The sequence below is a fragment of the Triturus cristatus genome, chromosome 6, assembly GCF_964204655.1.
Source record: "Triturus cristatus chromosome 6, aTriCri1.1, whole genome shotgun sequence".
Classification (NCBI taxonomy): domain Eukaryota; kingdom Metazoa; phylum Chordata; class Amphibia; order Caudata; family Salamandridae; genus Triturus; species Triturus cristatus.
In genome coordinates this window covers 1,430,241,112-1,430,258,992 of record NC_140589.1, presented here as the reverse complement: position 1 = coordinate 1,430,258,992, position 17,881 = coordinate 1,430,241,112, and the positions used below count along the sequence as shown (strand labels likewise).

The 17,881-nt window shown below is 44.8% G+C and overlaps 1 protein-coding gene across 1 annotated transcript in view; it reads right to left on the bottom strand.

The window, feature by feature from the left end:
- Positions 1 to 17,881, bottom strand: part of IYD (iodotyrosine deiodinase) — a 303,802-nt gene that overhangs the window by 9,334 nt on the left and 276,587 nt on the right. The window contains exon 4 of the mRNA XM_085612483.1: positions 4,060 to 4,216. Coding sequence (XP_085468609.1) covers positions 4,060 to 4,216 — 157 coding nt within the window. The remainder of the gene's footprint in view (positions 1 to 4,059; positions 4,217 to 17,881) is intronic.

Genomic DNA, 17,881 nt, shown 5'->3' with positions numbered 1-17,881 from the left:
GTAGTCACGTGCAAAATGATAAGAATCCCTCGTCCAGATAGTTGAACGACAAATATTTTGGGCCACCTAGTGTGGATGAGTAAATTCTTGAACAAGCTGAACACTTCTACAATTAGTGGACCCTATTGACCTGTGTTTTTGAGCTTGGGAATTATTGACCCTCGTACGTAGAACGTTTGGATTAAGATTACTATACATAAACCCTGACGAAGTTCCATTCGGAACGAAACACGTTGGCTGAGGTCCAATTTTAACAACAACTACAATAAAGAATATTAACTTTTTGGATACATTTGAAGTTCATTGACTTTGTTTCTGGTGCATCTTCCTACTCCTTACGAATTACATGTTTATTTGTTGTTTGTTGTAAGTCAGTACTGGAAGGAACTCCAAACGTTTCTAAACATTCTGACCTAGAGCATGTTTTGTAGGTCTGGCATTTGCCAAGATCGTCTGTTTTTAATAAAAAAAAATCTACAACATATGTTTTTTTACAGGAGCTTTCAGTCAGCCCTCTTCATCGATTGGTCTGCTGTAGAGACATTCAAATGTTGCTTCCGCAACAAGAAAAACATGCAGACAGCCTTCTAAACTAAAGTTCTAAAACTCATGACACTTTAGCAGTTGTAATATTTCAAGGAGAAGAGAATTATTGACGATAACTCTAACAGTATATTCAACCTATATTGAAGTTGTTTAAAAGTAATATAAACCCCTTTACAAATGTTAGTCTATTTTCCTCAAAGAACTTGAGACATTCATTTCTATCAGCAAATTAGCTTATTCTGACAGTGGCATATGTACCTTTCAAACTGTTACTGCAGTGATAGAATATGTTTGCCTATCAGCCTGAAAGTTTTAAATAGTTATTTTAGTACTGACATAATTTCCATTGAGTTCAAATCTGCAATTTATCTTCTCCTACACAAAAGCCCTCCTTAAATGCCAATGAGCTAGACAAACCCAGGCTAATTTGATGCCTTCTTTACCCAACTAAGCAGCGGAAATGAACCGCTGTGAGTCAGCTACTAAACTTTATGTAAACCTGTGGTCATCTTAATAACATGCAATCTCCTTTTAATCCAACGATGGTCATAGAAATGGTAGTTATTTGTGTACAGATCACACCAGGATGATAATGGATGAGGGTGGTGTCAGAATGCTTGTTTTTTTAGATCTGTCACCTGCATCAGACAGCGTCGATGACTACTTACTCTTAAGACATCCTGCTCACAACTCGTTCTAGGACTTTGCAATCAACTGGATATAGTCTCTGAAACACAAGCCAGGAAATTCAATATGGCATTTCTGCTTAATTTTATTTAAATTAGTTACTTGTTGAGTGCCTCAAGATTTCACCTTTGCTTTTTAACTTATATCATACAGAAAACATAGATTCTGCTTAATATTTGAGCCCTAAGCAAAAGGCTAACACTTTTTAGATAAAAAATATGACGGAGATTATGCATTTACTACATCTATTAAATGTATCTGATCTCAGGAATTGGAAAATATTATAGTTAAGTAAGAAGACCTTTAAAAATGTCTGTTTGGAGTGGTTGACACAGAAGCAAATTGCTATAGTATCCTATTGTATGAGGAGAGACTCCTATCTTGTAGTCAAAGTTTTCTGGAGTAGTGAACCACACCTACACCAAATATCAGTCCTGCACTGTAGTAAATTGTACCGACAATTTATTGGGTTGGGTATCTTCAAAGTGGCACAATTCACAAAGAGATGTGGAAATAATGGGTTACAAGAGCATACAGATATGTGTACAATATATAGAAGTTGCTCAGGATCTATCGTCATGTTTATGTTTTTTGCCCAGTTTATACTGCTAGAGTATTTTGGGTCTGTGTGAGAAATTGCTGAATCTTTTGCAAATTGTATCAGATTACACAAAATTAGGCTCCTACTGTAAAATGTGGATTAATGTTATTTTTCTTGACTTCTTTTGACAGAGCGAATAAATTATAGAAAAAAGTGAAAAGGCTTAAAGTGACTTGTTCAAGGAGAAAATGTCTTCTGATGTGACTTTGTCTATGCAAACCTATCTCCACTAGCAGAAATTCAGTCAAACAGTGCAATGTAAAATCTTAGGACATTTTTCAAATTTCACTTAACACAAAGTTCAGGAATTTTCTAATTTCAGCAGTGTATTTACATTTTCAGTTTCAAAGAGAGTTTGGGTTATGGTATGCCATTGTTGATTTTTCTGACCAACCACATGCTGGAAAAATTAAAAGTGATTTATTTTTGGACCTCCAATTACATCTGGATCTGGTACGATAACAATTGTCTCATCTTACTACCTCTTTGAGGTAGTTTTTTTTATTTAATTGGTTTAGATGTTTTAAGATTGCACTAGATTGTGCATTATTGTGTCAGTAGAACAATGATTTTGCATTTTGTATAATTCATGGATTTGTAATGTTGTCTCATACGTTTTGTTGTGATTGTTATTATCTTATGCTGAAACTGGTTTTATTGAACTTTTATAAATTTTGAAAAAACTATAATTGACTGTCTGCCTTCCTGTATGCATCATCTGTAGAATAAGCATACACCAGAACTATATTAGGAGACTTGAAAAAGTTTATTAATAAATGCTATTAGAAAATACCTTTTCACACAGTGGGGAATAATATTGTAATTCTACAATTAAAATATTGGAGAGGCAAGATTAAAATTCCTTCAATTCAAACGTTTTACACTAGTCCTCAACCCAGACAACCATTTGTTAAATTTATAGAAGCATCAAAGCCTTCTCATCTTGTGATGGATGGAAATTATGGTAGCCATATTGGCACCTCATGTAAAACAAGCATTGACAAAGCTGACAGGTCTGGCTTTGGGTGCCAGCCCTTTGGCTTTGTCAATTCTTGTTTTGTTTGTCATGTTGTTCGAAAAATGTCATTGTTGGTGGAGCTACTAATCCTTGATGTTATAAAAAATTACAACATTAACTAAAATCTAAAAATATGTTGGGTCTCAAATCTATGTATTGTTGTAGTGGTCTCCAAAATTAAAAGGAAGTACTTTGTTTGCAGATGTGCGTCGTCTGAAAGAGGTGAATGCCAGCACTTACATTGGAGTGAGCTAATGGCTGAAGTGGGCTGACCCTTTGCCTCAATGGATGGCTGAAAAATGTGAATGATACAACACCAGACCAAAGGATGAAGACAGCTGGCTCAAAGGACCTATTTGTAAGTATATCATATATATTCATAATTTTAGGAAAGTCAGAAGGTGTTGGCTAAATCCAGACCTAAAACGCAGCCTTCATTTGTCTTTTGTTGTTTCCTAGATGCATGTTTTCATTAATATCACTTGTACATCAGTGGTAGTTGTATATCTCCTGTACATCTCCTGCGGGTATCTCAAACTCATCAGACATATTGCTGAAACTCTCTCCCCAGAACAAGATCGTTGTTAGTTAATCTCTCAGGAAATCACAGGTATTTATCAGCAGTCTAACAGTCGAGAAAAGTTAATCCACTGTGTGTTAAATAGTGGAAGAGCTGGAGCACCTTAGACAGTGGTAATTGGTTGTTTGTCATAGGAACTTTAAGAGATTGCGCTAGTGTTGGCTGGAAAAACAGCTGGATTTGATGACCTCTCTAAAGTAAATCACATCACTCACCACAGTAACATAAGACAAAGCCAAATGACACCACAATCAAAACATAAAAGGACACGCAATGCAAAGCAGTAAAAAGTGCGTGGAAAAGAACACCCACTGTACAACACAACAGCATCACAATAATGTAGAACAATACACAGAAGCACTAAACACCACCACAACAGAACACCACAACACCACCACAACCACCACCACAGAATTCCATACAACTAATATGCACACACAGTTTATATCATGTTAACCCCAAAATATGGTGGTAAATGGTGCTTTCACCAAACACTACATCAACACACTTTCAAAGACATGAAATAGCACCAGTAAAGTATTCTGTCCCCAAAAGAGTAATAGTTATTGTCTATTTGCATAACGGAGTGAGATACGAGTAGTGTGAACTGTCGACTTGGAGACACACCTGCAACCCGGCCAGCAGAATCCCACATGCAATAGAAACACTGATCTCATTGTAGTAATGGGTCTTCTTTTTGTTCTGAGGGAGCAAACCATAAACTTGCTTGAAGATTAGAATCAGATATGGCGCATTGTCCAAATATTCTTTAACCCAGTTGGTTCTGTTGAAAGAGAACATAGTAATTACAAACTGAATTATTAAGCTTTAGTCAACCTTCAATCATATCCAGAATAAACAAAGTGTGGAACACAGTCGTTTTTTCTTTCACAGTTTAAATACTGAATTTTCAGTAAGGAAATACATGTTACATATGAAATAATTGGTGTAGACTACGATTCGGACATTTTCAAGTCCATCCAGGCTAGTTAAGTGCTAATTAAACAAGTATACAAATTAAGCAATACAGTGGCGTAGTTAGACCTTTTGTCGCCCTGGCAGTCCCTGCGTTTGCCGCCCCACAACAGCAGCAGGTAAGAGCGGGGGGGATGCCGTCACCCCAAAAGCTATGCTATTGAAGCAATATTGAAATCATAATTATTCAATTATTCATAATGTAAGCAACAGCATGTTATCAATTAAAAGATTCGTTGAAAATAAGCAACTGATTATGTATCAAATTCAAATGACAACCAGTGTATATAATAATACAGATATGCAGAGAGCAATATGCTATTTGTCACCATTATTAAATGTATTGGGGGCCCTGACTCATAGGAGTAAATGCCTCGAATGGGTGATAAAGCCTCGCCTCTCCCACAATAATGGCAATAAATAGCACATTACATTTTTTACATTTTCCTCCAATTTACATAAAAGTACTATCACTGAGGCTTAGTGATCAACTGAAGTTTATTTTTGGACAGAAGTAATACATTATGTGAATGGATCATGTTAATGGACCACATTTATTATCACAGCCATGGCTTGTGTGTGTGTGTCTGTATCTCCATGCATCAAGCTTCCACTGCTTCCTCATGCTTCTGTGTGAGGTGGCTCACATGGTGGGCATGGTAAGAGTGCTCATTTCTAACTGCAGTGATAATAAGTTATAGCTCCAAAACACATAAACTCAACCCAGTACAAGTGTTACCAAATGATTTATTTGGCTACAACCATGATGCTCAACGTGTTTTTGAGAAAGGTTCCCCTTGATCACGGAACAAAAATTTTAGAACAACTCATACAGTAATTTAAAATTGCAGTGTAAAAAAGTTATTCTCAAAGGCGCCATTTTGAAGTGGTTAAACACTTCAATAATACAAAGATAATACTTATTGGTCATCTATAAGAGGAAGGTAATCTATAAAAGGAAGGCAATGGTCCAGTTTATGATACAATTCCAAAATTTTGCCTAGTTTACGGGCTCATATTTATGATTTCTGGAGCCAGAACACATTGTTCAATCAATCAATCAATCAGGGAAATGTAAGCGCGCTACTCACCCGTGTGGATCTCAAGGCGCTGAAGGGGGGGGCGTCCGCAGCTCTGTTTAGCTGAAGAGCCAGGTCTTGAGGGTCTTCCTGAAGGTGGTCAGGGAGGGGGCACCTCTGATGTCTGCCGGTATCTCGTTCCAGGTCTTGGCTGCAGCCAATTACAATGTGAGAGAAGGATCTTCCGCCTGCTCTGGCTCGGTGGATGCGTGCGGTTACAGCCAGTGCGAGGTTGGAAGATCGGAGGTTTCTTTTGGGTACATGGAAGTTAATTCTGTCGGTGAGATATATGGGTCCGTTGTTGTGTAGGCATTTGTAGGCGTGAGTGAGGATTTTGAAAGTGACTCTTTTCTCCACAGGGAGCCAGTGGCGACTTCGTAGGTGTTGGCTGATGTGTTCATGTCGGGGGATGCAGAGGACGAGTCTGGCGGCGGTGTTCTGTATTGTCTGGAGTTTGTGGAGTAGGGACTTGTTGATGCCAGTGTACAGTGCATTTCCATAGTCCAGTCTGCTGGTGATGAGTGCGTGGGTAACTCTCTTCCTTGACTCAGGGGGGATCCACTTGAAGGTCTTGCGGAGGATGCAGAGGGTGTTAAAGCAGATGGAGGGGACGGCGTTGACCTGTCGGTTCATGGTGAGTGATGAGTCGAGTACGATGCCGAGGTTCTTGGCGTGGTCTGAGGGGGTAGGTGGGCTACCGAGGGCGGTCGGCCAGCAGGTGCTGTCCCATGCAGAAGGGGTGCTACCGAGGAAGAGGACTTCTGTCTTCTCGGCGTTGAGCTTCAGGCAGCTGTTGGTCATCCAGACTGCAACGTCATTCATTCCTTTCTGGAAGTTGAATTTGGCAGTGGTGGGGTCTTTGGTAAGGGAGATGATGAGCTGGGTGTCGTCGGCGTAGGATACGATGTTGAGGCCATGTTGTCAGACGATGGCTGCGAGGGGGCCATGTAGATGTTGAAAAGGGTGGGGCTCAGTGATGAACCCTGTGGGACTCTGGAGGTGATTTTTGTGGGGTCGGAGAGGAAGGGTGGGAGTCTGATCCTTTGGCTTCTTCCAGTGAGGAATGATCTTATCCAGTCCAGGGCTGTTCCTTGTATGCCTCCGTTGTGTAGTCTGGCAACTAGTGTGCGGTGGGAGACGGTGCCAAAGGCCGCTGATAGGTCGAATACGATGAGGGCTGCGAAGTGGCCTTGGTCCAGGAGGGTGCGGATGTCGTCTGTGGCGGCGAGTAGGGTGGGCTCTGTGCTGTGGTTGCTTCGGAATCCGTATTAGGACAGGTCGAGGACGGCCTTCTCTTCAATGAATGGAGTCAGTTTTCTGTTGACTGTTTTCTCTGCAACTTTGGCTGTGAAGGGGACGAGCGAGATGGGCCGATAGTTCTTGAGATCGGTGGGGTCAGCTGTGGGCTTCTTGCGCAGGGGTCTGACTTCTGCGCGCTTCCAGTCATTTGGGAAGGTGCCTGTTTTAAAGGTGGTGTTGATGGTGCGTTGTAGTTTGGGTGCGATGGTGGCCGCAGCTCTGTGGTAGATATGAGAGGGCAGGGGTAGGTGGGGGCCCCCCATGTGGATGCTTTACATGGATGAGGCAGTGTCTTCAGCCGTGATTGGTGTCCAATTGGAGATGGGGGGCTGGCTGTTTTTTCTGGGTGGTGGGGGGGCTGTCTTTGGCGCCTGGTGGATGGTCGATGAAGTTGTCGTAGAGGTTTTTGATCTTGAGGTGGAAATAGGTTCCAAGCTTGTCGCAGAGGTCGTGGGATGGGGTGATGTCTGTGGCTTCGCTGTGTGGGTTGGTGGATTCTTGAATGACACTGAAAAGTTCCTTGGAGTTGGCCAGGATTTTGTTGTGGATGAAGTTCCTCTTGGTGGCTCTTATCTGGTTGTGGTAGTCCGTCATGGCGTCCTTGTAGATGGTGTGGTTTTCGGTTGTCTTGCTGTTTCTCCAGTTCTTGTTCAGGCGTCTGCAGGTGCGTCTGGCTTCTTAGAGAGCGGTGGTGAACCAGGTGGCTTTCCTGGGGCGTTGTCCGTCGGGGTTGTGTAGCGGGGCGAGCTCGTCAGTGCAGTTGGAGATTCAGATGTGGAGTCGTCTGGCTGCGTAGTTTGTGTCGGGTGCCCAGGTGTGGCTGTCTCAGGTCAGGGTGGAGTTAAGTTGCTCATCAGTAACCTTGCTCCAGTTCCTTCGTGGTGGGCGTGGGGCTGGTTTGGATGCCTTGGGTTTGCTGATGGCGAAGTGTACCCAGTGGTGGTCAGTCCATGGCGGCTGCGTTGTGTGGCTGCATTGGACGCTGTTTCCCGCTGCGAAGATGGGGTCGAGGGTGTGTCCTGCTCTGTGGGTTGGTGTGTTGATGAGTTGTTTATGTCCGATGCTGGCGAGGTTATCATGAAGGATAGTGGAGTTGGGTTCACTAGGGTTGTCAAGGTGGAAGTTCAGGTCTCCAATGAGTATGTAGTTTGTTGAGGCGATGGCGTGGGGTGCGATGAAGTTGGGGATGGTGGTGGCGAAGGGTGTTCGGGGGCCGGGGGTCTGTAGACGAGGGTTCCTAGGAGTGTGGCTTTGGGGGTGGTCTGGATCTGGAAGTGCAGGTGTTCGGCGGAGGGGAAGGTTTCGCTGGAGGTGGTGAGGCGGAGGGTGCTCTTGTGGGTGATGGCGAGGCCCCCTCCTGGGTGGTTGGGGCGGTCTTTCCTCTGGATCTTGTATCTGTCTGGGATGGCTGTGCTGATGTTGGGGGCGGAGGATGCATTGGTCCAGGTCTCTGTGAAGAAGGCGATGTCGAGAGAGAGAGAGTCGAGTAGGTTCCAGATTTCCATGGGGTGTTTGTGTACGGAGCGTACGTTGAGGAAGATGCATTTTAGGGTGTTGGCGGTGCTGGAGTTGGCGGTGTTGGAGGCCGGGGTGGCGGTGAGGGTCTGGAGGCAGTGGAGGCAGGAGAACTGGCCATGGGTCATGTTCGGTGAGGCCTGTTGGAATTCTCTAAGTCTTCCAGGGTTGAGGGCGAGGAGGGTGGTGGTGTCATAGCAATGGGTAGTGGGAGGTCCAGGGTTCCTGGCACTGGCCGCATTAGGATCGTGGACCGGTGCAGACAGGCTTGCCTTTGGCGCACCTTCGGCACACCCGCTGCACGACCACGCAGCAGCCACCATTAAGTAGGGGAGGTGGGAGGGAGGAGAGGCTGGGAGGCGGGAGTGGGGGAATTCCGGGAGGGAGGGGTCACGGGGCAGTGGCGAAAGGAACAGGCAGGCACGAGAAAATAAAAACAGTGGTGGAATTAGAGCAAGACACAGATGGGCACAATAACAGTGGCACAACAGGGAAAAAATTATGAAAAAAAATGGCTGGGAAAGGTTACGGTGGTTGCAGGCAGTCTGGTCCCAGTTGGAGTGGGCAGCAGGCGCAGAAGCGGTCAGCAGCCTTGAAGTCTGGAGGCAAGAGACGGCACAGTGGAGCTGCGGGGAGAGAGTGGACGTAGACCGAGGTCCTCTCTCTCTCTGTCGAGTGCATCTTGAAAAGCTTCGGCATTTGTTGGATAAAATTATGACACGGGTGCTGTCCCGTGCAAGATGCACCATCTCGAAGGAATGAGAGGCTGAGGGTGAGGAACCTTCCTGCTCCGGTTTCCAGCACAGTGTGTCTTGATGAAAAGTGCCTGCTCCCATCACATCCATATCCTACCAAGGATTCTAACTGACTCTCTGAAATCTGTACGCATTGGAACCTACTATAGGTGTTCAATGTAAGCTCGATGTGACTACACATCCCATGCTGTATGAAGAAATCAAATACGCAGTTGAACCCATGAGGGGCTTTTCAACCAATCAGCATGCAGTATAAAGAGCGCTCCAATGCGTACAGGAGAAATGCCTCTGATGAAGTGGTACGTTGGCCACAGAAACACGTCAGGCAATACAACAAACTTGGATGGCTGGGCCGGGCTGAACCGTGATGTCGAATGGCAGACGCACTGTTGAGTGCATCTTGAGAAGCTTCGGCGTATGTTGGATAAAAAAAAAATATATATATATATATATATATATATATATATATATATATATATATTTTTCAACAAACAAAGTACCTAGCTTGGAGAGCCACCACCCGTCGTCACCTTGCTAGATCCTCACGGCAATCCTGCATCGTGATCCCCAGACGTGCAGCGTTTGAAGCACCAACCAATCCCTACGCCTTTCGAGCGTCTCTGCGCCCTTGCTCACGGGTGCTGGCGATAGTGATTAAAGCATACCACGACACCTGGCTCGCTTATTTATCCTCCCATGTGGGCGTGTCAAAACATAATGCATGCTGGTCAGGTGAGTTTTTTGAAAGTTCTCTTTATTTCCATTGATCGCCACAATCACTTTAAAATCACTTTAAAAATAATTTCCCCAGTGGGTTGCTGTCATGTTAGGGGTTCGCTTGCTGGACTGGAATGTCCCTGAAGACGTGACAACGTTCCGTTAATGCGCCAACTGAATAGCTGCGCCCGGATCCGCTCATCCGCAGGAGGGCTCCCCGCGACCCAGGCAAGGCCTCAATATGTCATTCAACAAACAAAGTACCTAGCTTGGAGAGCCACCACCCGTCGTCACCTTGCTAGATCCTCACGGCAATCCTGCATCGTGATCCCCAGACGTGCAGCGTTTGAAGAACCAACCAATCCCTACGCGTTTCGAGCGTCTCTGCGCCCTTGCTCACGGGTGCTAACGATAGTGATTAAAGCATACTACGACACCTGGCTCGCTTATTTATCCTCCCATATGGGCGTGTCAAAACATAATGCATGCTGGTCAGGTGAGTTTTTTGAAAGTTCTCTTTATTTCCATTGATCGCCACAATCACTTTAAAATCACTTTAAAAATAATTTCCCCAGTGGGTTGCTGTCATGTTAGGGGTTCGCTTGCTGGACTGGAATGTCCCTGAAGACGTGACAACGTTCCGTTAATGCGCCAACTGAATAGCTGCGCCCGGATCCGCTCATCCGCAGGAGGGCTCCCCGCGACCCAGGCAAGGCCGCAATATGTCATTCAACAAACAAAGTACCTAGCTTGGAGAGCCACCACCCGTCGTCACCTTGCTAGATCCTCACGGCAATCCTGCATCGTGATCCCCAGACGTGCAGCGTTTGAAGCACCAACCAATCCCTACGCGTTTCGAGCGTCTCTGCGCCCTTGCTCACGGGTGCTGGCGATAGTGATTAAAGCATACCACGACACCTGGCTCGCTTATTTATCCTCCCATGTGGGCGTGTCAAAACATAATGCATGCTGGTCAGGTGAGTTTTTTGAAAGTTCTCTTTATTTCCATTGATCGCCACAATCACTTTAAAATCACTTTAAAAATAATTTCCCCAGTGGGTTGCTGTCATGTTAGGGGTTCGCTTGCTGGACTGGAATGTCCCTGAAGACGTGACAACGTTCCGTTAATGCGCCAACTGAATAGCTGCGCCCGGATCCGCTCATCCGCAGGAGGGCTCCCCGTGACCCAGGCAAGGCCGCAATATGTCATTCAACAAACAAAGTACCTAGCTTGGAGAGCCACCACCCGTCGTCACCTTGCTAGATCCTCATGGCAATCCTGCATCGTGATCCCCAGACGTGCAGCGTTTGAAGCACCAACCAATCCCTACGCGTTTCGAGCATCTCTGCGCCCTTGCTCACGGGTGCTGGCGATAGTGATTAAAGCATACCACGACACCTGGCTCGCTTATTTATCCTCCCATGTGGGCGTGTCAAAACATAATGCATGCTGGTCAGGTGAGTTTTTTGAAAGTTCTCTTTATTTCCATTGATCGCCACAATCACTTTAAAATCACTTTAAAAATAATTTCCCCAGTGGGTTGCTGTCATGTTAGGGGTTCGCTTGCTGGACTGGAATGTCCCTGAAGACGTGACAACGTTCCGTTAATGCGCCAACTGAATAGCTGCGCCCGGATCCGCTCATCCGCAGGAGGGCTCCCCGCGACCCAGGCAAGGCCGCAATATGTCATTCAACAAACAAAGTACCTAGCTTGGAGAGCCACCACCCGTCGTCACCTTGCTAGATCCTCACGGCAATCCTGCATCGTGATCCCCAGACGTGCAGCGTTTGAAGCACCAACCAATCCCTACGCGTTTCGAGCGTCTCTGCGCCCTTGCTCACGGGTGCTGGCAATAGTGATTAAAGCATACCACGACACCTGGCTCGCTTATTTATCCTCCCATGTGGGCGTGTCAAAACAAAATGCATGCTGGTCAGGTGAGTTTTTTGAAAGTTCTCTTTATTTCCATTGATCGCCACAATCACTTTAAAATCACTTTAAAAATAATTTCCCCAGTGGGTTGCTGTCATGTTAGGGGTTCGCTTGCTGGACTGGAATGTCCCTGAAGACGTGACAACATTCAGTTAATGCGCCAACTGAATAGCTGCGCCCGGATCCGCTCATCCGCAGGAGGGCTCCCCGCGACCCAGGCAAGGCCGCAATATGTCATTCAACAAACAAAGTACCTAGCTTGGAGAGCCACCACCCGTCGTCACCTTGCTAGATCCTCACGGCAATCCTGCATCGTGATCCCCAGACGTGCAGCGTTTGAAGCACCAACCATATATATATATATTACCTACTGGCAGTCGCCAGTAGGTAGTTATAGTTAGGACCTATTTTCCATAGGAAATCCGCAACATTCTATTTGGAATAACGTTGGCGTCGATTGATGAATCTCCGCGAAAGTTTCCAAACTTTTGGCCAGCTCCGGTCCGCTCCTATCCTGAAAATTTCACGGTGATTCGTCAAGCGGGGGCCGAGAAAAAAGGTGGGTCCTAAAACGTGTTTTCCCCATGCATTTTCCCATAGGACCTGTTGACGCAGCTACAGCCCAAAGTGCTGAACGGAATTACACCAAATTTGGCAAAGAGGTAGTCCTCAGTTCAGACTCGTGCCTTTTGCTTAAATGGTGTAAATCCGTTCAGTAGTTCCTGAGAAAATAAAAAGTAAAATCACATATATATCTGGGCGGAGCCTAACCACACTTCTCAACGAGAGATCTGATTGGCTGTCAGCACTTCATCCAAGAAGTGTTGGCAGCCATCTTGGGACCAATATACATGATAGCACCTCATTAAAAAGCATTGCAGTTAATAGAAGGTTTTAAGACGTTAGTTACATTATAAATCATTTGTTGATGGTACCATACTCATTTTAGGAATTGTGGTGTGTTCTAAGGTGATTTTACCATTTGAAAAAGCCTTCTGCTGTGATATCATGAATCATGTTTGAGAGAAAACTATTTTCTCATGCTTTTTCCACAGAGGTTTGGAAGGTGATCTATAAGCTAAACTGAGAGCATATTTTCTGTAAATTCACATTATCTTTCTCAGTCATGTGAGAATGAAGTCTGACATTCTCAGTAAAACATGTACATCCAACAAGAGCAGAGAGTGTCAGTTGATTCCTTTGTGTTCTACTGCAGCTTCCCAGAGTGTTCCAAAGAGCAACTAGAGCGCTAACAGTCCTACTTATGATAAACGTATGGCACACCTGAAGCCATCTTGCTTGGATTAAAGTGGTAACTCTTAAAACATTTAATTTAAAAAGGAACAAAATGAGGGGGTTCATATTGCCATAGAAAGTATGATTAGTGCTGCAGAAAGAAAAATTAGGGCACATTTTGAGTGACTTCTCAAATCCTCTTCTATTTCATTAAAAAATTCTGACATGCAGACTGAAACATGCACTTTCAATACCAGCAGCAGACTTCCCTGGTGAGCAGTAGCTTTACTACGGTGATCTAATGAGCAACTAGAGTGCTAACATTCAGAATTTATGGCAAATGTGTGACACATCTGAATGCCTTCTTGATGGAACCAAAGTAAAAAACTGAAAGTATTTCCTACTGAGGAGACTGCAGTAAATGAGGAAATTAGGAAACTTCATAACAAATAAATCTCCCAAGATGGCCACCAGAGACAAAAGAGCCCAAATGTAGCCCAAATACCACCCAGATGTAGCCCAAGTATAGCCCAATGACAGAATGTCCCAGAGTGTTCTAACGAACAACTAGAGCGCTAACAGTCTTACTTATGACAAAAGTATGGCACACCTGAAGCCATCTTGATTGGAATAAAGTGGTAACACTTAAAACATTTAATTTACAAAGGAACAAAATGAGGGGGTTCATTTTGCCATAGAAATTATGATTAGTTCTGCAGAAAGAAAAATGAGGGCACATTTTGACTTCTCAAATCCTCTTCTATTTCATAAACAAATTCTGAGATGCAGACTGAAACATGCACTTTGAATACCAGCAGCAGACTTCCCTGGTGAGCAGTAGTTTTACTACAGTGATATAATGAACAACTAGAGTGCTAACATTCAGAATTTATGTCAAATGTGGGACACATCTGAATGCCTTCTTGATGGAACCAAAATAAAAAACTGAAAGTATTCCCACTGAGGAGACTGCAGTAAATGAGGAAATTAGGAAACTTCATAACAAATAAATCTCCCAAGATGGCCACCGGAGACAAAAGAGCCCAAATCTAGCCCAAATATCACCCAGATGTAGCCCAAGTATAGCCCAATGACAGAATGTCCCAGAGTGTTCTTAAGAACAACTAGAGCGCTTACTGTCTTACTTATGACAAAAGTATGGCACACCTGAAGCCATCTTGATTGGAATAAACTGGTAACACTTGAAATATTTAATTTAAAAAGGAACACGATGAGGGGGTTCATTTTGCCATAGAAATTATGATTAGTGCTGAAGAAAGAAAAATTAGGGCATATTTTGAGTGACTTCTCAAATCCTCTTCTATTTCATTAAAAAATTCTGATATGCAGACTGAAACATGCACTTTTAATACCAGCAGCAGACTTCCGTGGTGAGCAGTAGCTTTACTACAATGATCTAATGAGCAACTAAAGTGCTAATATTCCGAATTTATGGCAAATGTGTGACATACCTTCTTGATGGAATCAAAGTAAAAAACTGAAAGCATTTCCTAATGAGGAGACTGCAGTAAATGAGGAAGTTAGGAAACTTCATAACAAATAAATCGGCCACCAGAGACAAAAGAGCCCAAATGCAGCACAAATATCACCCAGATGTAGCCCACATGTAGCCCAATGACAGAAGTGTGCAAAACACTTATTTTTGTGTATTTACAGTTTTATATAGTGCAGACTTGTCAGGTATTAGAGTGCTTTACATGAGCATTGGTTACATCACTCAAGATCAAATTCATTTTGGTTGTAGACATGGGGAGATTAAGTGATTTGACCAGAATCACAGAATGTTGAGCTGAAGCAGAAACTCCAACCTGGTTCCCCAGTTGCAAAGTCTGCAGCTCTGGAAGTAACACCACATCCTCTCCCCTAGGTGCAACATTTAATCAAGTGGTCAACTGGATAAAAAAACATAAAGATTACAAATAATGTAAAAGTTCTTTGTCGCTATTTGAAAACTCAGAAAATATGTCCTCATTTTAGTTTTTTAGAGCACTAACCATAATTTTGATGCAAATAAGACCCTCTCATATATGTCATTTCTAAAGGAAATACTCTAGGTATTACAGTTTTAATTACATCAAGATTACGTCAGGCGTTCCACACTTTTGTAATAAATATAGAATGTTAGCAATCTAGTTGTTCATTGGGATACTGTTGAGAGGCAGAGGCCAGGGGCAAGGACTCTGAAAATTGAAGGCAGGTAGGAGAGTGCAGAGGCAACAATTTGACCACACTGGGCAGGCAGGAAGGGCAGTGGCAGCACAACAGACTATGGAGTGCAGTGGAAAGGCGGGCAGGGGCAACAAACCAACAATACAGGACTGACAAGAGCGGCTGTGGCAATATAATAGACCATTGTGGGCAGAAGGAAGAGGCAGTGGTAGTACAACCATACATGCCAACAGACCCGTTTCAGCCAGGAAACGTCCAATGTTTTTAAGCTCAAATGGGCTTTATTTGATCTGTCTCCTGTCTACAATCTCCTCTTTTTCAATGTAACTCAAAGGGAAAAATCAATACCCCATTTTATTTTTCAAAATGTCCCTCTTACCAAGTTCAAAATGTTCGCAAGTATGGTACATTGGATCATGGTAGGCAGGAGGAATTGGGGTAGGGACATGGACTCGGATAACAGAGGACAGGAGGGACATGGAGAGGTGCATCAAACTGACCCTCCAGGGCAGGCATCAGGGTTTGCAGCAGCACAATACACCACACAGCGCATGCGGGACTGGAGTGCAGCACAACAATCCATAGAAAGCAATAGGGAGGGGACAGGACCATGTACATGGACAACAGAGAACAGAGGGGAAAGAGGCAATGGTAGCTAGCTGACCATAATGGACAGACAGGAGAGAAAGCTGCAGCATAACAGACCATAAAGGGCAGGAGGGACGGATCAGGGGCATTACAATGGAACAGACAAGCCAGGAGGGAGGGAATAGGGGCCTGTACATTGAAATAGAGGGCTGGGGGCAAGGGGGCAGGTCAGGAGCAGCAAGATGACCATGGAGGTCAGGCAGGATGGACACTAGAAACAAGACACACCATGGAGAGCAACAATGAGACTATGATGGCATACACACAGACCATGGAGGGAAGGTGGGAGGGGGTCAGGGGCAGCTAGCTGACCACACAGGGAAGGTGGGAGGGGCCATGGCAGCACAGAAGACCATGCATGGCAAGCGGGAGGGTTAGTGGCAGCACAATGGCTATGATGGGCAAGAAGGAGGGTGCAGGGGCATGCACAAAGGACCATGGAGGATAGAAGGGAGGGTCAGGACCTGGGCACAGACAAGAGAATTCAGGGGAAGGGGCCTCACAACAGACCACGCGGGGCAGGCAGGAGGAGCAGTTGCAGCACAACAGACCAGGGAGGGCAGAAGGGTGTGGCAGTAAAATGGACTATGGAGGACAGGAGGAAGGGGATAGGGGCATGGCATGTGGACAGGCAGGGTGGAGGTGGCAGGGACAGGTTACAGTCATCTGACAATGCTAGGCAGGTGGGAGGGGAGTGGCAGCTAAACAGAACACTCAGAGTAGATAGGAGTGACAGGTCCATGGAACATGGTGGGCAAAAAGGATGGAGCAGGGGCATGCACAAAGACATCGGAGGGCAGGGGGAAGGAGAATAGGGGCAGCAAGCTAAGCACAGAGGCTAAGCAGGAGGTCAATGATGGGCCATAAAATTGGGCAATGGAGGGCAGGAGGAGTGGACTGGTACTTCATGCTAAATGGAGGGCAGTGGCAGCACATCAGACCATGCATGGCAGGAGGGAGGAGGCTAGTCCATGGATTCAGACAACAGAGGATAGGGAGGAGGTGGATGGGGCAGCAAGCTAACTGTTCAGAGAAGGTGTGTATTAGGAACTTTATTGTTTTTAAAATGTGTGTCTGTGCGAACTACTTAAAATATGAACAAGTATGCAGCATAATCTCACTTTTATTCAGGAAGAAGAGGACGTTTGTGACTGTGACTCCGGGCTCACTTGGCAGAAACACCCCCTGACCCTCCACCCCCATCGCAAAATGTAATGCCTGTGAAAAGGGTAGGTGGACGCAGTGTTATATAGAACATAGTCCTGAGAGCACGATTGAAAACGAAAACTAGATATAGTATATGGTATAAACTATGCACCAAAAAGTGTGATATAAGATGAACCGGGGCGTGAAATATAATATGCAATACATTGTGCGCAATGACAGATTCATTGAAGAGCGCGAGATAGCACAGGCACTAGCGCGTGCTATGCGATATGCGCCTTGGAGTGTAATATGCACAGGGCAGTGTTGTGTAACCTAACTAGTCTCTAAAGTTGTAATATAAAATATGTGCTGGGGAGTGTAACGTTGCATATGCACTGTGACAAAGATATGGATCCCAGATTGTAATAAGTATGGCATAGCGCTGTGCGTTATAACATAGGCATCGAGGAAGGCACGTTAGATGGGGCAATATAACCCGTGAGAAGGCAAGTGTGGCATGACATATTCACGAGGTGGTGTTACAGTGAACATGGGCTAGAGAGTGTCATATCATACGCACTAGCTGGTGGAATACAACAAAGAGGTGTGAGGCACTCTGCAGGCACTGGTGGGTGTAACACAGCATTGGGCTCAGCCAGGAGCACGCTGTGACTCTCAAGTGAGGTTTGTCTCCTTTCCAGAGAGTAAAATAAAAAGTATTACACATCCGGCGGTGGATGTGTGTTTTATTAACCGTGAGGGGAATTTCTTGCATAGTTTGGTCGAATTTTTGTCGAATCCCCTTTGAATGGCTTGGTGTGCGTGTATATTAAATGTGCCCGTCAATAGCTACCCATGTTTGTATAAATAAACGACAAGGGTGTCTACTTGGATAGTACCCACCGGTGGGGGCGCCGGGATTAGACACGGTAGGGCGTCAGACACGTCAGAGCTT